General features: G+C 51.9%; 2 protein-coding genes across 10 annotated transcripts in view; one reads left to right on the forward strand and one right to left on the reverse strand.

Moving 5' to 3' along the window:
- IL12RB2 (interleukin 12 receptor subunit beta 2) overlaps positions 1–6024 on the reverse strand; it is a 22991-nt gene extending 16967 nt beyond the window's left edge. For 2 of the 4 annotated variants that reach the window (XM_056356637.1, XM_056356640.1), the window contains exons 1-4: positions 5609–6024; positions 2223–2288; positions 978–1304; positions 194–308 (exon numbers count right to left, since the gene is read on the reverse strand). In XM_056356637.1, the coding sequence (XP_056212612.1) occupies positions 194–308; positions 978–1304; positions 2223–2280 (500 nt within the window). In that variant the 5' untranslated portion in view covers positions 2281–2288; positions 5609–6024. Of the gene's footprint in view, positions 1–193; positions 309–977; positions 1305–2222; positions 2289–5608 lie in introns of those variants that run through there. The other 2 variants (XM_056356638.1, XM_056356639.1) reach the window with 2 other exon arrangements.
- LOC130157252 (uncharacterized) overlaps positions 1–13110 on the forward strand; it is a 14740-nt gene extending 1630 nt beyond the window's left edge. For 2 of the 6 annotated variants that reach the window (XR_008824749.1, XR_008824748.1), the window contains 4 exons: positions 1567–1734; positions 3268–3394; positions 4398–4701; positions 6020–8118. Coding sequence is in view for 1 of the 6 variants with exons in the window: in XM_056356662.1 (XP_056212637.1) it covers positions 8287–8456; positions 9071–9333; positions 10372–10568 (630 nt within the window). In the remaining 5 variants the exon portion in view is untranslated. Of the gene's footprint in view, positions 1–1566; positions 1735–3267; positions 3395–4397; positions 4702–6019; positions 9334–10371 lie in introns of those variants that run through there. The other 4 variants (XR_008824751.1, XR_008824747.1, XR_008824750.1 and 1 more) reach the window with 4 other exon arrangements.
- The last annotated feature ends 482 nt before the right edge of the window (positions 13111–13592 follow it).

Consider the following 13592-nt stretch of genomic DNA (forward strand, 5'->3'; position numbering starts at 1 on the left):
TGGATGCGGGTGGAACAGGGGCTTCAGCTGCTCCTGCGGCTTCTGCCATCGTGGCAGCCTTGGGCTGACTTGGGAACCAATGCTTTCACATGCTTTGATAAGGGTACAGCTTCAATAAATGACGTAAAAATAAAAAAACCCCTCGAAGATATGAGTATAGGTATTGCAGAACCTATGTCCCTGCGTTACTCACTGTACCACGTATGTAGTGTTGATGTAGGTGAGCCTGCCTTTATCCCAGGTGCAGGTGGGATGGCCGTCTGTCCCGTACTGGATACACGACACATTTCTTGGCTCATCTGGAGGATCTTAAACAGATATTCTTATCAGAGTCTTCCTTAAAGATGTTGATAGGAGACATCTTAAGAAACCGTAATTTTATGTTGATTCCCCCCCTCCAGGAGCTGATGGACAAGTAAGTGCAAAATATTCAGGCTGATAATTTTCATACGGGAAAACAGTGGGGTCTGTGATCTCTGCAGCCTGCTGAGGCTTCTGATGCTTAAGTGAAACCCCAGTGGCTTTACTAAGGGTGTCAGATGAATGCAGGCTCTCCAGACCGGGCACCACAAGCTTTGCTTGAAGCAATTAACCATTATTATAATTTTCTAAAAAAGAAAAGCAAAGCAAAGCAGCACTGATACAGCAGATGACTGCTGCAGCAGTATCAGCCCATGAGGCTGGAAGAAAATCTAAAATGTCCTCAGAATTTTTCTTGCAAGTCCTGGAGAGACTGGTGGGTGTCAGGGGTAGGACAGGAGGGAGTATGATATTGGCTCTGAGCAGGCAGCTTTATTTAGCATCTCTCCGTTTATGAGTAATGCAGTTGCAGAGCTCCAGCTGGAATATTTGAAACACAAAGCTGCTAAATGACAGCACCTTTTCTGGAAAAGACCACCCACTGCTGGTTTCTAACACCTGTCTCAGAGGTACCACAGGAAATGTTTAAGAACAAGGAATTATTAAATTCTCCTTACTTCCAGATTCGATATCGATGCCACAAATGAGTTTTTTCTTGTATTCACAAACTATTTTGCATGTAAACATGTGTTTGCCGTATGTATGGACTGGAAACCTGGTGCTTACTGAACTGCTGTAATTGCGAATCAGCTCAGAGCCGTTAAAGAAAATGGCTATCCTGCACTGCTCAGGGTATGGCAGGGGCCTCAGCTGGCACACGAGCGTGATGCTGGTTCCAGGCTGGACGTGAGGAGCAGTGTTAGCAGTCATGGTCCCCTTGTCACATATTTCTGCAGCGCCGACGGGAAGTTTGCCAGCAGTCACGTTGCCTTTACTGCACGCTTCTGCAACGGGATGGGAAAACAAGCCTTTAATGCAAATACATTGCTTAGCTCGTACGGCGTGCTGCGCTCCAGGGGGCCTCCCCATGTTTATAATGCAAGAATTGCAGGGTGCCGCTGTGCCCAGCCTCACCAGCCTGTTTACCGGGGTTAGAAACCACGGGCTAGCTGCCAGGTGTACAGAAAAGCACAACGCCAGGCAAAAGCTATCTGAATTCTTTTTTTTTCCATCATGGTTTAAGGAGATGTCTGTGTTTCGGTCCAGCAGTGGCAGGCCTGTCTCTACGGAAGAGAGCAGTGAGGTTCCCTTGGACCTGCAGAGACCTCGCCCTGTGCGGTGTCGTCTGTTCGAGGTGGCCCGGGATGATTCCACGCACGGGACACCAGGGCAGGCTGTGGGGCGCCCAGGCTGTGGGCACACCAGTGGCAGAAGGTAAGGGAAAATGCTGGAACACTGCTCCTCCTTGCTTGGGAGCCTGCCAGTCTCGGTGGAAGCTATCTGTAGGGATGTTTTCTCCTGTCCCCAGCAGCTCTACCTTGAACTAAACGAGGTAACCTCCCTGCGTAACTTATTAGCAGCTCTGCTAGATGCTAAATGCGCAAAGGAAACAGGCTTGCGGTGCTAATTATGCACGACCAGCTAACCAGCTCTGCTAATTATGCATGACCAGCTAACCAGCTCCACCGCTTCAGCTGAGAGCGCGGCTGCAGCCTGCCCGTGCAGCCGGCAGCAGCAGGGGTCAGGGGCTTCTTACAGAAATTACAGCATAAACCTCACCGAGCACCACATTTTGTTCCCTCCAATAAGGAAGATGTTTACGAGTATACCACGCAAAAGTAGGGGAAAAAACCCAACCCTTGATTAGCCTGAGCAATTCTTTTAAGTGATAATTGTTACATAGGAAAAAAAAATAATCTTACCTGCTGTGAAGTGCACCAACAACCAAATTGCTGCGGGCACAATCCATGCAAGTAGCATTTTGCTCCCTATAGAGAAATACCATACAGAGAATACCATTTACCAGTTCCCCAAAAGTGGGAAAATAATTTACAGATGTTTGTATTTTACTATTTTACAACTTCAGAAAATCCAAAATGCTTATTTCACTCCTAGCATTGCCAAGCTGTGACTCCCAAGGCCCTATGTGAAGCGGGAGGGAGCTGATTTTGGGCTGGTTCTCCCCAGAGCGAGGGCAGCGGCAGAGTTATGGGTACGTTAAAGCTCTGTGCTTTAAAACCAGGAAACTCTGTGCTTCAGAAAAAGAAGTATTTGACCCCTTCCCTCCCAAAGCCCCGCTGCAAGCACAGAACCAAAAATCTTCCTCTGGAGGCACCAGAACAAACCGTTAGCACCCCGTGTGCTACCTGTCCCCGTGACACAGAGCCCCCACAGTACCCCCCGCCCCACTCCAGCCCCCCCCGAACCCGGCAGCCTCCTCTGGCTGGGGCAGCACGGTTCTGTGCCCTACCAGGACCCCCGTGCAGCTTCGGCAGCTCCGCTCAGCCTCTGCACGGGTGACCCTGCCCCCATGGGAACCGGTCGCAGCTCAGATGACAAACACAGTCTCAAGATTCCCAGACCTGAGCACTGCACGTACAAATTTGGGTCGGACCTGGGGAAGCAGCAACCCGGCAATCTCCTCCGGCTGCTTCCCAAAAGGCCAGCCCTCCCCTCCCCCCCCAGGCCCCCGCAGCTTGCTCAGGACTGCTCCGCTCCCCACGGCAGGCAACGCAAACCAAACAGCTTCGGAAATGTTTTAAACTCCACAGGATTGCTCAAAAATTGTGTTTGAACGCAAACCTACGCCATGTCTAGACTTACTCGATCAAATCCACACTCCGAAGTTACAAACACAAATGCTTCGCAAAAATCATTCGTGCCCAGCCTGAACCAAGTCTCAGTATTTTCCCGTGCATTTTGAAACGGGCATTAACAACTATTTGCTTTTTTACCCTTCCCCTGCAGAACTACAGGAGCAGCAAGACTATTACCAGCTGCTTCGGCAGCGCACACACCAAGGAGCCCTTTCCATAACACCTGAGCTGCCACAGGGATGCAGCTACTTTGATAACTTGGTGCCATCTTGATAAAGGTAAATAAACTTTATATCCTGACTGCTTTTCCTGCCATCCTGGCTGAAGGGGCGCTTCCATGGGGATGCATTGCACACTATAGTCTTTGCCACATGTATGTCAATATATTAAAAAAAAGTTATTTCAGGTTTTTTTCTACATAATGAGATGGGATCCATTCCATGGTGTTCAAGCAAGTGAACCGATATCTGAGGTGAATTTGAAATGCATAAGATTTGCCAAAATGCATATCAGCACTTTGTTTATTTAAATGCAGATGTTCTTCAAAATTAAATGTTAAGCCTTGCCGCAGTGCCTCAGCTTTACACAGACACTTCACACGGTTCCTTCCGTAGGTGATTACTAACTGCGAGGATGAGCAATCACAGCACCAAAGTTCTTCAAGTAAATGCTCTGCCTTCCAATAAACTGAAATTGCCCAGTAACCGTGTAAACATCCTTCAGACAGCTTGCTTTCTGACAGCAAAACTGTACCCAAAATACTTGAGTCAACAGACAAAAATAGTCTAACTTCAAATAATTTTAATCACTGGTTTACTTAGGTAAGTGCTAGACGATTTACAAGGCATCATATGAGTGCAGCAGAGCATGTAAACTGAGATCAGAGTTAAATATGAGAAAAGAATGAGAAATAACCTTCAGCTTAGAGCAAATATATGGGCGGGGGGAGGAATTAAGAAGAAAAAATTATGCAGATTCCACATCAATGAGGGAAAACAGAGTTGGTGTGCATAGGTTACAGAAAATATGATGGCCATTGTCCTGGTAAGTACAAAGCAGAGGAAGTACCTCAGGTGTCCAAAGCACCAGATGGTGCCTGTTCATGCATACTTACCTCTCCGAAATAGCAGTTACGCTTTTTTTACCTGTGGATTCACCATAATCACATCGGCTGCTTACAGCGGTCGACTCGAGTTCTTTAACAAAATCGCTTGCAAACCGCAAAAGCTCTGTATTTTGCTTTTAACCAACTTTTTATACCCTTGCCCCCACTCTCCCCAGAAAAGCTCCATGCAAAGCAAGAGTCTGTTCTCAGAGTCTTATCACGGAACCTGCGGGAGCAACCGCGCACCGCTGGGAAGAGGAGGAACGTTTCTCACCGGGATATTTCACCCAGAAAAATACGGTATTTGTGCCCAAACTGTGCTGTTGCTTATGTGTCCCTAGTAACACTAACTGCATTTTTAGGTAAACTTTGCACCATGGGTGGCTGGCTGCCACCGGCCCAGCATGGACAGCAGCACTCACAGCCTTGGTGCCATCCTGCCTGAGGTCAGTGCCTTTCACCAGAGCTACCAAGCACGAGGTATTTAGTAAGACCTGACTGCATGAAGGAACGGGGCAGTGTTATTGCTAGAGAACAGCCCTTTGACACTGTGCTGCCTTAGGTGGCTCTGTCCCAGGGTGCAGTGAGCATCCCGGGGTGGCCAGCATCCCGAGGACAGGAGCATCGCGGGGTGGCCAGCACCCTGTGACAAGGACCATCCTGGAGCTGGGAGCATCCCGGGGCAGGGAGCAACCTGAGGCAAGGACCATCCTGAGGCAGCAAGCATCTCAGGGTGGCCAACATCCTGAGGGAGGGTGCATCCTGGGGTGGCCAGCATCCTGAGGGAGGGACCATCCCGAAGCAGGGAGCACCCCGAGGCAAGGACCATCCTGGAGCAAGGATAATCCCGAGGCAGCAAACCCCTCAGCGTGGCCAGCATCCCGAGGCGACCGGCATCCCGGGGCAGCCAGGTCCTGGAGCACCCACCCGCGGGCAGCTGCGCTCCCCAGCACCCCGCTGACCTTCTCCCCGCCGCGCCAGCACCCCGGGAACCGCTCCTCAGCACCTCGCACCCCCGGGGGGCGTGTGCGCGTGTGTGGGCACCGACCCCCACCCTCGACAGGCGACCCCACCCCCCCCCCGCCCCGTTACTCACCGCTGCCCGCGGCCGCGGGAGGCAGCCGGCACCTCGGGCTGTGCGCGGCCCGGCGGGGGGGCCCTGCGGGGGGCGGGGGGGCCGGACCCCCGGGCGGGGCAGGGACCCCCGGGCGGGGCAGGGACCCCCGGGCGGGGCAGGGACCCCCGGCGGCGGCGATGGCCGCCAGGCGCGGGCGCCGCTCCCCGCACAGCGCTGGGGCTGGGGGCAGCGCAGTCAGACCGAAACCAGCGCCGCCCCCCCGGGGGCAGCGGGGCTGACCCCGACCACCCCCCCATCGCCCCTTCTCACCTGCTCCTCCGCCTCCCGTTGGCGCACACCCGCCGGTCTCGGCGCCCCAAGCCCCAGCCGTGCCCGGGGAGGTGTCACACAAGGGACCGTGTCACTGTCACTGCTCTTTGGATGTGGGTGACACGCTCGGTTTGTCCCGGCAGCACCTCCCCGCTGTGATTAACTGCGCCGAGCTGGGAACTGCAGAGGGGTTTGGGGGCAGCGGGCGGGCAGGGGAGGCACAGAGCTTGCACCCCCCGAGCCTGGGGGTGCCCCTGGACGTGCCCCCCCGCTGCCTGCCAGGAGCCGGCAGGGGCGAGCGGGGTGAGCCTCTGCCTGCGGAGCCATGCAGGTCAACGGTTTCTTCTTGAGCACTTTATCTATTTCCCCTCCGTCTCCTTCTAGTCCATGCTACGTTTTCACTTTTCACAGTACTGCTGCCCAGTGCAGGCTCGAGTTATGCTCTGCAAAACCAGAACTGGCGTGATTTCAAAGCAGAACGCCTTTAGGAGTTCGTCTGGAAGCTCATCTCACGGTGCCGACGAGGCCTGCTCCATCCCTTCCCCTCGCTGCAGGTATTTACTTCTCCTTTTTGGAAAACCCATGGCAGCAGCCGTTACACGACGTGCTCAGCCGGCGCTGAGGGAACTGAGCGGTGCTTTACTTGTCCGTGATATGTTTAAAGCAAGATGCCCGGCAGGTGGTCCAAGCGATCAGAGTTTTGTGTCGTGGTGACAAGAAGCTAAGCTGAAAATCACCTATCAATTGCCTTCCATAGGATGCAGTTGCTTTCCTTTTTACTTTTTCCTTGTTCCTTTTTCCTTTTCCACTTCTTCACTTTTACCTTTTTTTACTTTTTCCTTTCTTTTTTTCTTTTTCCTCTATCTTTTTATCTTTTTTCTTTTTACTTTTTTCTCTTTTTTTCCCTTCTTTTTCTCTCCCCCCCCCCCCCCTTTTTTATCTTACCTTTTCTTTTTGCTTAATTTAACACCAAACTGCTTTTTCATAAGATGCTTTCTTCATTGGCTTGTGTTGACACAAAGCTCCAGGAGAAAGCCCGTGGTACATGTGAGTAGTAGGGGCTCTGTATGCTCTTGCAGCGGGACCCCTTGCCAGAGCCCCTGCCCTGTGCCCGGCCACGGGGCTGAGGCAGAAGGTCCTGCCACAGACGCAGCTGCCAGCGCTGAGATGTCACCGTGCCCAGCTCCCTGCTCCCTGGGCAGGCGGTGAGGTCAAGGAAAGTACAGAGTCGTCGGCTCTCGGGGAGGAGGGGGCGTCTGCCATTCTGAAAATGAGCCGGGGAAAGCACCAGCAGCGGTGACATTAGGGCATATGGTGTTCGGTGGGGCAGTGGCCAGCTCTCCGGGAGTACCTGGGGCAACGCAGAGAGGGCAGGAGCCCCGGGGAGGGCAGGGAGAGGGGCTCTTGCTGGCTGTGGTGGGGGGGGTCTTATTGGTGGGTTCTGATATCATAAGGGCGAGTGGCAGGGGGATGGGGCCAGGCTCTTCTTCGTGGTGCCCAGTGATGGGACAAGGGGCAACGGGCACAAACTGCAATACGAGAAGTCCCACCTGAATATGAGGAAGAACTTCTTCACGAGGAGGGTGGCAGAGCCCCGGGCCGGGCTGCCCAGGGGGGCTGGGGGGTCTCGTCCCCAGAGACACTCAAACCTGCCGGGACGCGGCTCTGTGCGGCTGCTCGGGGAGCCCCTGCGCCAGCCACGGTGGGGGGCTGGGTGGTCTGCAGAGCTGCCCTCCCACCCCACCATGCTGTGACTCTGGGGTGTAATCCCCCCCAGGTGAAGGCGTGCCGCCCAAGACCCCCGGCAGCCGCCACACTGTGCCAGCAGCCTGGCGTGCACGGGGTGACGCCTGTACGAGGGATGGCACGTGCCCCTGCACAGTCAGGGCAGGGGCCAAGGCAGCTCGTCCACGGGCCCTTTAGTGACCTGCTCGCCTGCAGCACGGTTGCAAACTGCCTCCTAGCAGAGCCTTGCTGCAGCAGCTGCTGGTGGGGCTACCGCAGGGGAGGCAGGGGGTGCATCCCACCCGTGGGACACAAGGGACGGGCACCGGCCGTTCCCTCGCTGCCTTCCGCACAGCTTCCAGCGACACAAACCTGGAAGGAATCTCCGTTGGTAGATGCCCTCAGTGTGTTGAGGTCAGGATGCTCTCTGCTTCAACCCACCCCCCAACACCATGAATGCTGGGATAAGGAAAACGAGTCCTTGAATCCTGGTGGGTTTTTTGGTTGTTTTGTTTTTTTTTTTAAATGTGGACTTTCCTTACAGGTAGTGAATATAGTGAATATAAAGTGGATGTAACTGATGTAATGAAATTTGAATGTATACTATGGCGGCAATTCATGCTCAGCTTCTGGAAGTGAATGACAAAATAAAATCTCTGGGATCAAAAGTGTGCATAAAAGGAGACTTTTGTAGCAAACCAAACCAGAAGACCAGGAATGGCTCATTCAGCCATTGTGCGTATCGGCTTTGTAAGGAAGAAAATAAAAGCTATCTAAAAATGTAAGACGTTTCAAATGGTGCAAAGCTGCCTCTTTTCCAACTATTTTAATGCAAATCAGAGAAAGTTAAAGTTGACAGTTGAAGAAGGCTGGCTGGAGCCCAGTCAGAAAATAGGCAAGTGCTAATGTGAAAAGTACTACTGAAGGAAACAGAATTCAAATTAAAAAGTGAAATGAGCAGGTGCAGCCCTTGCACTCTCTGGTTTTGTCAGGTTCTGTGCCTGGAAATAACCTTGAGAAAGAAGAATGGTGAAGGAATGGTGGTGACTCATCAGCATCGAAATGACAAGAGTGACAGAGCGCTGGGGCTCAGTTACTGGGTGCTTCAAAACAGCAAGCGAATGTGAGTATATCCCAAAGCCCCTGCTGTGGTGGTCATCAGTGGTCACTCAGGAAGGGGTAGTGTTTGTTTATTTAATGTATTTCCTCCAGAATATTCTCTGGAGTTCTTGTTTTTACCACATTCTCTAGTCCAGCTTAGGAAGAGCTGTTGGGATGGTGTTCGCATCCCCACTCTTTCAAAGGTATGCCGCGATATTTTGTCTTCAGTTTGCATTTGACGTAATTCTGGTTTTGTTAAGTCAGCAAGGACAAATAATTATTAAAAAAAAACTGGATTTTTTTTTTCTGCCTGCTTGAAGACCTCAGGAGTTCAGGGCCTGCTTTCAGGCTGGCACCTCTTACCCAGTAGAAGGGTCACTCCTCCCAGCCTGCTCTTTTTTTCTAGATTTCTCTGAATATCTGTTGGTTTCTCGCCCTGTTTCCGGTGATGAGGTTCCAGGACAGAGTACAGTTTCTAGATCTGATTGTAGCAGGGACGGCACTGGCAAAGCGCCATGGCAGAGCTGTACCGAGTGAGGGGTCTCTGGCCACGCTGCCAGCACGGCGCTGAGCCTACTGTCAGAACTGTAGTCGTGTTTTGTTGCAATTTCATATTTAGTCTGTGCATTTTTGCAGCGCTGCCAACCCTCCATCATCGGCCCCTCTCCCCGTGGATGAGAAGGTCCTCGGTTCTTCAATGCTAAGCTTTTGCTGCTGGTTTCAACAGTGGGGGAAAGCCTTCTCAATGGCATGGCCACTGCGGGCAGCTGAGGACGGGGGCTTCTGGAGTGGACAGAGCCGGCGGCACGAACACAGGGCATGTCAGCCCTCTGTGGTCACCACCCCAGCGTGCAGCACCAGTGCCAAAGCCTTTGAACCACTCAAGAAGCTGAAAGAAGGTAAGGTTAATTCTGTGTTGAATATGAGGATCAACAAAGCCAAATCACAGGTAATTCGGAATTACGAGCAGTTCTTTGATCCAATTTGCTGTGCAGGGCCGTGACTGACGTCAGTGTGGTGGAAGAGGTGGGACGGTGGTGGAGGGGACACAGCTGCTCAGGCTGCTGGGTGTCAAACCACAGCCCGAGCACACACCGCTCTGCTTCCACGAACCGAGCTTGGTTTGCTCATTCCTGCTGCCTCTCCTGCTGCCGCAGCTTTGGCTGCTTCAGTGACGCCCAGCTGCTCGGCTGCCAGGCTCCTTGCGACCTGGGCAGGGCAGTTTTGGTCCGCGGCACCACAGTGATGCTGAAGTCGCTGCTACAGCAGTAGAATAGGCAACAATCCACCGCGTGCTCGTCTGTCTTCAGTACTGCGGGCAGCCTGCACGTGGGCTCTGTTCGTTTGACATCCACCGTGTGTGCCAGGGGCTCTCACTGAAGTTACCTTAACCCAGGGGGATGAAATCAGTTCCTTTGGTAAATGCAATTATCCGGCCTCCTCGTGAGCAGGTAACCGAGCTGAGGGAGGCAGAATTCCCAGGGAGAGCATGGGCCGGGCAGTGCCGTTCTAGAAAATGGTCTGGATGATGTGCGAAGCACAGCATCGCCCTGCATCCTTTAAGAGGTTAACAGCTGTGGGTTTTTCTAATGTTCTTGTGGCAAGATTAATTCCTCCCTGTTAAGGAAAGGCTTGGCTGGCTTGATGAGCGGCAATCCTGAAATCTCCTTTAAGTAGATCACTTCCATAGTTTGTTTTCTATTCACTGTGTTCAATGCCTGCTTTGATCTTTTATCCGAATCCCGCTCCCATTGCTTTGCAAGTGACATTTTCATGGGATTTAGCTCTGTGAAGCTGACACTCTGAAGCCCCTCAAGACACAAGCCACAGCCTCACTTCTCACATCCTCTTCTATGAAACGCAGGCTTGGTTTCAGTCTCTGCTGCTGTGCTCAGCCCTTTTGCCCTGTGAACAACTCCTCCTCTTCCCTCTTACAGAATTAATCCTCCTGAAGGCTAAGGAATGGAAAAGGCCATACCAAATAGCATCATTGCTAATGAACGTTCCTGCTTTCGTTATGTGGCCATTTCATCGGCTGTCATTTTTCCACCGCTGCGTTTTCAGAAGGCTTTTGCTGATCCAGGCGTCTATTTGCAGCTTTGCTCACAAGCGTTGGTCACGATCTGGGCTTTGATCTTTCAGCTGTGCATTCAGAAACCCCCAGCGGGACACTGTTGTTATTTAGCTTTGTGAAACGTTGATGTTTTTAATCCAGTTTTAGTCCCTGCAGCCTATTTATCTGCCACTAAATCTCTTCCGCGATTTGCTGAAAACCAAATGCTGGCAGACCTGTCAGCGTGGAGTAGTCTGGCCAATGCATACACAGAATAAAAACCGGTGGCACAAGATCGCTCCGAAAACTCTTACCTTCGTATTCTTGTACTGTTCCTGTTGCCAAGTGCTGTACGGTGCTTTCAGACTTTAGATCCTGAGGCTTTATCAGAGGCAGTAGTTGTGACTGTCCGGCCCCGGTGGCTAAGGAATGGAGGCAGAGGGGCTTGGCGGAGGTCATGCAGCCGGCTGGTGACCGAGCTGAGACCAAAGCCCAGCTCTCCTGTGCTTCAGATGCTAAAGCAGCACGAGCGACATCCTCCTGCAAAAAGCCTGGTAATGGTGGCGGAGCAGCAGCATAAATGATTTAGAATTGTGGCTATTGATGCATATTTAATGCATAATTGATTATGTGTTATTTATTATTTCTTTATTCTGCATTTCATGTAATTCATTTTCAAGCCTGCTTTTGGAAGAAGGCTGGTGAGCCTTCTGTCCCAGCTGTCCCAGTGGGGCAGTGCCAGTGGCTGCTCTGTGTCACACTGTTGGGAACTCCTCCGGCCAGGCGGGAGGCTGGCGGGCTGGGGGCTGGCACCCCAGCGGGACCAGCAGCTCACACCTGACGTGCCCGGTACTGGTGCGACGGGGTGGAGATAAAAGCAGGCAGCGGGTGGCTCTGCTGCTCCCTGGGCTGGCTGGCGCCTGGAAGAGACTACACCCAATTTCTTATTTGTTTTTAATTTGTTCTCTCCTTCCATTTATCTAAAAATAGGCCTGTGCACAGCAGTGAGGCACAGCCTGACGGTGCATCTCTGCGGGTCAGCAGCGATTTTGCTTTGATATGGAATGACGTTACGCCGCGATGGACGGCAGCTGCCAGCTTGCACCAAAACTCCTCTCGCTGAGCTCCTCCTCAGGCTGGCGAGGGCCACCTCTGCAGGCCTCCAGCTGCCTCCTCTGGGGGACTGTGGCACCACGGTGTGGGGTCACGGCTCCTTTACGTCAAGGGACATGGGATCACCGCTTCTGCACAACAAAAAAGCCTGCCTTGTGCAAAGCCCCCCAGCTATAACTTCGACAGCAGCCACTTTCTCCGTGTTACTCATTCGGCACAAAAAGAAAATGTCATCAAATAATTGCATACATGTTCCACTCGCAGATGGGTTTGCAGTCTCGCGCACGTTAGAGCGATGGTGTTTTGGTGCATGCCGTCCATGGGCAGAGACATTACCCAGCATATCGTTCCTTTTCATGCCTCCAAGGTCTATAAACCCATGTTGCAATGAAGCTGAACAACCCCTGAAGCTCACTGTCAAACTGATAAATAACCTGCAGAAATCACAGACACAAGGTACGGCTGCCAACAATACAACTGAACTTAGGAAAAGCTTTAGAAGATACCAATGTCAAGAATTAGAGAGCACGTAATATTTGAGGGAGGGTGTGAACCCTGAGATGCTAAGATAAACGGATCCAGAGCAACACCATGGTTTGAATACACTGGGCCATCCGTATGTCCAAGGGTCGCTCACTACAAGGACCTGGGTGTTGGACTTGCGTGCCCACAGCCCGATCCCCATCACTCACGGTGCTGCTTTACATCCCTGAGTACCACCCTTGGTGGAAAGAAGGCACGGGCAGGATGCAAAGGGCTTTCCAAAGGCAAAGCAAGAAAGACAAACAGCCCAGCAAAAAGCATGTCTGACAAGTAAAAATCTGGAACTGAGGACACAATGTGGCATCGGGATATTGGGCGATGATCAAAATTCCTGCTGTCTTCACACACTGGTCAATTTAACCAGCGATGCGTTCGTTGCCAGAGGTGAGCATCACGGGTATCCATCCCAGATCAAGCCTGTCACTTCTTTTAAACCCTTGGTAGAAACAAGCACTGTCCAAATGGGTTAGAAGGGAGGGAGGGGGGGAGCCATATTGTGTATTAGTATCCAACAGTTCAGTTGGAACATATATATACATACATATATACACACACACACATATATTTGTGCCCTTTCCATTTTCTCCAGTAACCAGTCCGTATTTACCAGGATGTGTTCATGCACCCATGTAAAGGAGAAATATTTCCTTCAGCCCGCAGGAAATCAGCGGCAGCTTTGCCAGCGGTGGGCAGGCACGCGTGGTGAGAGCAGGGCAGTATTTCAGCCCTGCGCCACTGTGTGCCCGGGGCTGCCGAGAGGAGAGGAGCTGCGCAGCTCTGCCCACAGGTGTGCCCACGGGTGCCCAGCCTGGAGGGAGTTAGTGGAGCAGGAAGCTCAACCAGCAGGCGCCTGAAAGGTAAGACCAGGCTTTCAGCCTTGTTTTCCAAGAAAAGGAGCATTTTCACCCACAGGGGTTGGTAGTTGAGGTGGCGTGAGTCTCAGGATGTGGACACTGAAAAAAAAACCTTCCCCATGTCACATTTGGGCTGCTGATAGTACGTGGCTCTTCTTTCACGATTTCCTTCCTGCAGAGACAGCAATCGCTAATTTTAGACTCACTTACATGTAAAAGTCACATTTCTGGCTTGGAAACAGTCTGCTGCTTCTAAAGAAGAATTCTGCCCCATCTTGCCAGATCGCTTGGGTTGTTGGAAGAAGACAAGCGCAGCGCACAGCAGCGTTGGCTTGGAGGCATCCAGGAGTAAGCAAGAAAATCAACCCATTTGGGCAACAGCTGTTAGAGAAACGCACACAGTGCCTAGCAAAAACTGAAAGAAAGATTATAATCTCCAGGCTTAGCAGTTCTACTGCAAAAAGTGATTTCATAATAATGAAGGGGATCACTCTAGGCAGGTGATTACGTATAGGTTAGCATTTACATCAGCTTTTAACTGATTTTGATTTGGTAATGCACAGCCAGACAATCCTTTTGCCTTTTAATGTGCTGG

This window comes from Falco biarmicus, chromosome 11, assembly GCF_023638135.1.
Source record: "Falco biarmicus isolate bFalBia1 chromosome 11, bFalBia1.pri, whole genome shotgun sequence".
NCBI classification, from domain to species: Eukaryota; Metazoa; Chordata; class Aves; order Falconiformes; family Falconidae; genus Falco; species Falco biarmicus.